This window comes from Acinonyx jubatus, chromosome E4 (genome assembly GCF_027475565.1).
Source record: "Acinonyx jubatus isolate Ajub_Pintada_27869175 chromosome E4, VMU_Ajub_asm_v1.0, whole genome shotgun sequence".
NCBI lineage: Eukaryota > Metazoa > Chordata > Mammalia > Carnivora > Felidae > Acinonyx > Acinonyx jubatus.
In genome coordinates, this window is record NC_069395.1 from 46,319,151 (window position 1) to 46,326,078 (window position 6,928).

The 6,928-nt window shown below is 37.4% G+C and overlaps 1 protein-coding gene across 24 annotated transcripts in view; it reads left to right on the plus strand.

Moving 5' to 3' along the window:
* HMCN1 (hemicentin 1) overlaps window positions 1-1,871 on the plus strand; it is a 703,321-nt gene extending 701,450 nt beyond the window's left edge. For all 24 annotated transcript variants that reach the window (XM_053209695.1, XM_053209701.1, XM_053209691.1 and 21 more), the window contains one exon: window positions 431-1,871. In XM_053209695.1, the coding sequence (XP_053065670.1) occupies window positions 431-797 (367 nt within the window). In that variant the 3' untranslated portion in view covers window positions 798-1,871. The remainder of the gene's footprint in view (window positions 1-430) is intronic.
* The last annotated feature ends 5,057 nt before the right edge of the window (window positions 1,872-6,928 follow it).

Genomic DNA, 6,928 nt, shown 5'->3' on the forward strand with positions numbered 1-6,928 from the left:
ATATTAATATATTCTATTTCAGCTTTCAGTCTTGGGATAGATGTTACAATTTAAAAATAGCTTGTGTTCCTTTCATTAAAAAGTACTTGTTTCCAGTATATGTACATAAGATGCTTCTATTTCCAAAATTGACTTTCCATTTTAAAGACACTCTTGTGGTACTCATACTTACTTCAGTGGTTCAAAAATTTCTGATTTTAATGAAACTGAGAGATAGATATTTGACTCTAGACCAGCATGCTCTCACAGACATCTGGCATCTGGTTTGAGTTAGTGACCGAGAACGTGGGGTGGCCTATTGCTCTTGCAGTCAGACTGTCTACTCCCTTTAATGCCTAAAAGTTGTCATGGATCCTGGTCAGCTGCCTCATGCCCTCTCCTGCTTCCAAGCCAGATAACTATATGCATTTCATGCGTTTGTCGTCCTTAGGTTCTGCCTCAAGAACTGTCCACCCAATGATTTGGAATGTGCCTTGAGCCCATATGCCTTGGAATACAAACTTGTCTCACTCCCATTTGGAATAGCTGCCAATCAAGATTTAATCCGGCTGGTTGCATACACGCAGGATGGAGTGATGCATCCCAGGACAACTTTCCTCATGGTAGATGTGGAACAGACTGTTCCTTTTGCCTTAAGGGACGAAAACCTGAAAGGAGTGGTGTATACAACACGACCTTTGCGAGAACCAGAGACCTACCGCATGAGGGTTCGAGCCTCATCCTACAGTGCCAATGGGACCATTGAATATCAGACCACATTCATAGTATATATAGCTGTGTCTGCCTATCCATACTAAGAAGTCCTTCAGAGCCTAATCCAATATTTAAACTGCATTAATCATGGGTATCAAGTCCCCTTCCAGATTACCATCTCCTGAACAGTTGCAATCTTGGCAACTTGAAAATGGTGCTATGCTCTGTTTTGTGTGCCTTCCTTGGTGTCACTGAGGTATTTTCATGAACCCACCATGGTCATTTCTTTTGGTAAAGTCTAGAAAAGTCCCTTATTATTTTCTTTATTTATTACACTGGAACAGTTACTTTCCAAAGATTATTCTGAACATCTTAGAAGGACATATCAGTGATGTTTTATTGTAGTATAAGAGCTAAGATAGTTTTCCTTAAAAAAAAAAAAATGAAAACAAAAATAACTCATTCAAAGCCAATGGATTTTTGAGCATTTTAGAATAATAAAACTGGCTGCTATGTGTTTGATCAAAGCTTATTAAGTAACTTATGAAGATGCTTTTTTTAAGTATTCATACTTTATAATGGGATTTATACACCTATTTACACTTTAAGGGAAAAAGAAACACCACTCATTTGAGAAATATAGTACAGCTTCTAGAATGTTTTTTTGATACCAAATGGTGTTCACGTAGATTGAACATCCAAAAGAAGGATATTATTTTCAGTGGTTTTGTGAAATGAGATGGACCACTTATGATAATAGAAAAAATATTATTTGGTCCTCAGATGATTGTTGATGGCATGGATCTTTGCCCTAGCCTTTTGATATAACCTTCCTTTCAGTTAGCTCTATAACTTTTACATTCCAGTATTTTATTTTCCTGTCAATTGGAAACAATTTTTACAAATACCAATGGGACAGTTTCCTCTGTTTTTCTTGAAAATCTTGTATGTTCAAATTAGCATAAATGTTGAACGTCAATACACTGTACATGGTGGTAACAGACTCTGGAAGCAATTCTCAAGATGTATTCTATTTTTATGAAATGTATATATATATTACCTTGGTGTATTTTCTATATAATATCTTGACGGACTCTTTTATAAAATTATTTTATAAAGCAAAAAACAATGTTACAGTAAAACCAGCCTAAATAAAATTTTCACATCCCTTTTCTTAACCTTTTTGAAAACTTAGTTTGTTTCCTTACAGCTATATAAGCTGTTAAAGTTTATAGTCACATATGCACACACCTCTGTGTGTCAGACATAGCCAGACTGAAACAGACTTTAAATGGATTCTCTGAATTGGATATGCATTAACTTTAATTCTGTGATATCATCAGACTTAATGGTATTAATAACCCATATCAAGTGGTAAAGTGGACTGGTTGTTAATGGGATATGGTGCCAAAATTGTGTGTAACTTATCGCCAATAGACACTTCTAACCAAGGGACTATGGAAGACATGGCCCTGAACAATCAAATATTTACTCCTATAAATGGTTTAGTGAAAACGGAGACTAGTAGTTGATGGGTTGGTTACTTGTAAGTGCACTGGAAAACATGGAGAAAGAAAATAATGAGTTTAGGGCTTTAAATTCTCAACTAAAGTTCTGCAAAAAGTATATAAAGTTGAATGATGATCTGAAAGAAACCCTTATCTCTTAGAACTGCAGAGCCAAGTTTTCTAAAAACCAGACCAAAGGTCCAATTCTGGCAGTAGCTGGATTACAATACAAATTTAATTCCTACTCTCACACTTTCTCTTGTGTTAAAGCAGTGATTAAAAAGGAACTGTGACCCCCAAATTTGAGAGCGAGTCAAATGAGCAGATTTTGATGAAGCTGGAATCTCTGAATTCCAAATCTGATGTGTTTTCTATGCCAACAGAAACATCTCTTCCTCTCTGTCTAGGAAGTTAGTCTTCTTTGTCTAAACAACCTATAACAGTCTCTCCTGAAACCCTTGCAAAAGACTCTAAGCCTTCTCAGGACCAACCCTTATCACCTTTCATTGCTTGTAGACCTACAACCATTTATGTCTTTACAATTCAATAACAAAACCAAAAAAAAAAAAAAAAAATGAAGCTTGTATTTTGAGTGGGGTTTTTTTTTGTAATTCATGTTTACTATATTTTTTAAAGTGCCCACTGCAACAGATTTTTCTTAAACCTGGTCCTTCCCACGATCAGTGTTTCTTCTATTTTCACTTATTGGCATGCTGTCCTTTCCAACTCCACGTACTCTACTCTAACCCAGCTGCCAAGCTCTGTTTGATGCCAAATCATCCATCCAGTCTTCCCCGATCCTTTAAACAAAAGACCCAAAAGACCCCTCTTCTGCACCTAAACTCACATACTTTCTATGTACCTCTATTATGTCACTTGTAACCTTGTATTTCATATTATGGTTGCTTAGCATGTGCCTACTAGACAGCAGTAGGAGGCAACCTTCAGAATGGGAGAAGATATTTCCAAATGACATATAAGATAAAGGGTTAGTATCCAATATATATATATACTTATCAAACTCAACACCCCAAAATAGAAATAATCCAGTTAAGAAATGGGCAAAAGACATGAATGCACATTTTTCCAAAGAAGACATCCAGATGGCTAACAGATACATGAAAATATGCTCAACATCAGTCATTGTCAGGGAAACACAAATCAAAACTACAGTGAAATATCACCTCATACCTGTCAGAATGGCTAAAATTAACAACACAGGAAATAACAGATGTTGGTGAGGATATGGAGAAAGAGGAACCCTCTTACACTGTGGTTGGGCATACAAATTGGTGCTGCCACTCTGGAAAACAGTATGCAGATTCCTCAAAAAGTTAAAAATAGAGCTACCCTTATTCCAGCAATTGCATTACTAGATATTTACCCAAAGGATACAAAAATATTGATTCAAAGGGATACATGTACCCTGATGTTTATAGCATTATCAACAATAGCCAAATTATGGAAGGAGTCCAAATGTCCATCAACTGATGAGTAGATAAAGAGGTTGTGGTGTGTGTGTGTATATATATATATATATATATATATATATATATATATATATATAGGACTATTACTCAGCCATAAAAAAAGAATGAACTCTTGCCATTTGCAGGAACATAAATGGAGCTATAGTATTTTATGCTAAGTGAAATAAGTCAGTCAGAGATAGACAAATACCCTATGATTGCATGCATGTGAAATTTAAGAAACAAAACATGAACACTGGGTGGGAGGGGAAAGAAACAGAGGCAAACCATAAAACAGATTCTTAACTATAGAGAACAAACTAAGAGTTGCTGGAGGGGAAGTGAGGGAGGGGAATGGGTTAAATGGGTGATGAGTATTAAGGAGGGCACTTCTTTTGATAAGTACTAGGTGTTATATGTAAGTGATGAATCACTAGATTCTACTCTTCCAACTAATATTACACTATATGCTGACCAACTAGAATTTAAAACTTGAAAAAATAATTAAAAATACCAAAAAAATAGAAAAAATATCACAAGAGGGGGAGAAGCCAAGATAATGGAACAGCATGGAAGTTTTTTGTGTGTCTCACATCCTTGAAATATAGCCAGACAAACACTAAACCATCCTACACACCTAGCAAACTGGAGGATTAACACAACAATCTGCACAACCTGAACCACAGAATTCAGCAGATATGCGGTGTGGAGAGGTGAATTTGGGGAGTGAGAAACCCCAGAGGATAGGGAACCAATTTTGTGGGCGGAGAGAGCACAAAGACTGGGGAGGGGGAAAGAATACGGGAAAAGCACCCCTCCCCAAAAGCAGCTGGTGAGAAAGTGGAAAATTGGAAACAGCCGCAGGGACTAAACTAAAAAGGGAGAAAGGAGAAAGGAGACAGTTTAAATCCCATTAAGACTGTAAACAAGGGGAGCTCAAAGGCTGCAACTCCGCAGCTCCTTACCTGGCGATGCTCTGGTGGGAAGGGTGAATCCCCAGGAACAGAGTGGGATCCGGGAGGTTCTCAGGCCACACGGGGAAAAGCAGTTCCACTGCTGGCAGGACATTTGGTAGAGACTGTTGAAGCCCCCTGGTCCCAGCAGACCCCGGAAGGCAGCCACATTTGCTGGTGCTGGGGCAGGGTCCTTAAGGGTGAAGCCCGGTGCCAGATGTGTGTTGTGATTTTCCAGAATCCCTGAAACGCTGCTGCTCACTGTCTCGCAAACTTTTGGGGGGGGGGGGCACGTGGCCGCAGTCTCGGGGCACCGGCAGCAGCAGGGTCCAGCAAGCGTTCCTGGGTGCTGCAGACATTCAACCTTGCTCGGCGAGACCCTCCCACAGAGGCAGAACGGGTCAAAGGCGCAGTCTGTCAGAAGTAAGGGGCCGGCGAAAACAGCCGCGTCTGAGACACAACTCGGCACAGAGGTGCTGCCTGGGGCCTGGTCACGGAGAGTGAAGAAGCAGGAGTGGACAAGAGCTGAAGACAGAGGAGGGCTGTGCGATTGATCTGGGAGAACAGACTGGGTAACTGGGAGGCGCCATTTTCACTGTTCCTGCACATGCGCATTAGCACCTATGAGCCCTGCAACAATCCACCCCAGTAGGCCAGCAGCGCCATCTAGTGGACAGCGGAGCTGTTACACTGAGCCCCGCCCAACTAGGCAACTTCGCTCTTCAAGAACACAAGTCTCACCACCGGCTTGGTTTATGGACTAAAGAGCTACAAAGACTGACTTCTAGGGGAAAACGAAGCAATTTCAGTCCTACTTCAATCTGTTAGTAGGTTCATCTATCCAATTTTCTTTCTTTCTTATTTTCTTTTTTTTCTTTTAGTCTTTTACATTCTTTTCTTTTTCTTGAATACAGAAAAGAAAAAATTCATTTTTATTTTCAATTTTTATTAAAAATATTTTTCTTTAATTTTTATTTCTATATTTTTTACTTTTGTGTAAATGTTTTCTAATTCTATTTTACTTCCATCATTTTATTTTAGACTACTACAGTGTATTCACCTTTTCAAATTTTCAAACAATTTCCTTTTTTTCTTTTTCTTTTTTCTTTTTTGTTTCTTTTCTTTTTCTTGAATGCAGAAAGAGAAAATTTTCATTTTTACTTTCAATTTCTATTAAAAATATTTTTATTTAATATTTATTACTATATTTTTTGATTTTATGTGAATTTTTTCAAATTCTATTTTACTTCCATCATTTTATCATAGTCTACTACAGTTTATTCACTTTTTCAAATTTTCAAACGATGTCCTTTCTTTTTCTTTTTTCCTTATTTTTCCTTTTATCTTTTTTCTTTTGTCATTTCTTTTCTTTTTTCTTGAATACAGAAAAAGACAAATTTATATTTATTTTTAATTTTTATTACAAATATTTTTCTTTATTTCTACTATATTCTTTACTTTTGTGTATATTTTTTCAAATTCTATTTTACCCCCATCATCTCATTTTAGTCTACTTCAGTGTATTCATTTCTTCAAATTCTCAAATGATTTTTTCTCTTTTTCTTTCTTTTTTTTCCTCTCCCCCCATTTTTTCTCTAATCTGTCAAACCACTTTCAACACCCAGACCAAAACACACCTAGGATCTAGCATCATCTATCCAATTTTTGTGTGTGTGTGTGTTATTAATTTTTAATTTTAATTTTTTTTAATTTTAATTTTTTTTAATTTCAATTTTCTACCTCATTACTTCCTTTTCTCCCTTCAAACTGACAAAATGAAGGAATTCACCCCAAAAGAGCACGAAGAAACAACAGCCAGGGATTTAACCAACACAGATACAAGCAAGATGTCTGAACCAGAAGTTAGAATCACGATAATAAGAATACTAGCTGGAGTCGAAGATAGGCTAGAATCCCTCTCTGCAGAGATAAAAGAAGTAAATATAGCCTGAATGAAATGAAAAATGCTATAACTGAGCTGCAATCACGGATGGATACAGTGGCGGCAAGGATGGACGAGGCAGAACAGAGAATCAGCGATATAGAGGCAAAACTTATAGAGAATAACGAAGCAGAGAAAAAGAGGGAGATTAAGGCAAAAGAGCTCAATTTAAGAATTAGAGAAAGCAGTGACTCATTAAAAGGGAACATCAGAAGCATAGGGGTCCCAGAAGAGGAAGACAGAAAAATAGGGGTGGAAGGGTTATGTGAGCAAATCATAGGGGAAAACTTTCCTAACCTGGAGGAAGACACAGACATCAAAATCCAGGAAGCACAGAGGACCCCCATTGGATTCAACAAAAAC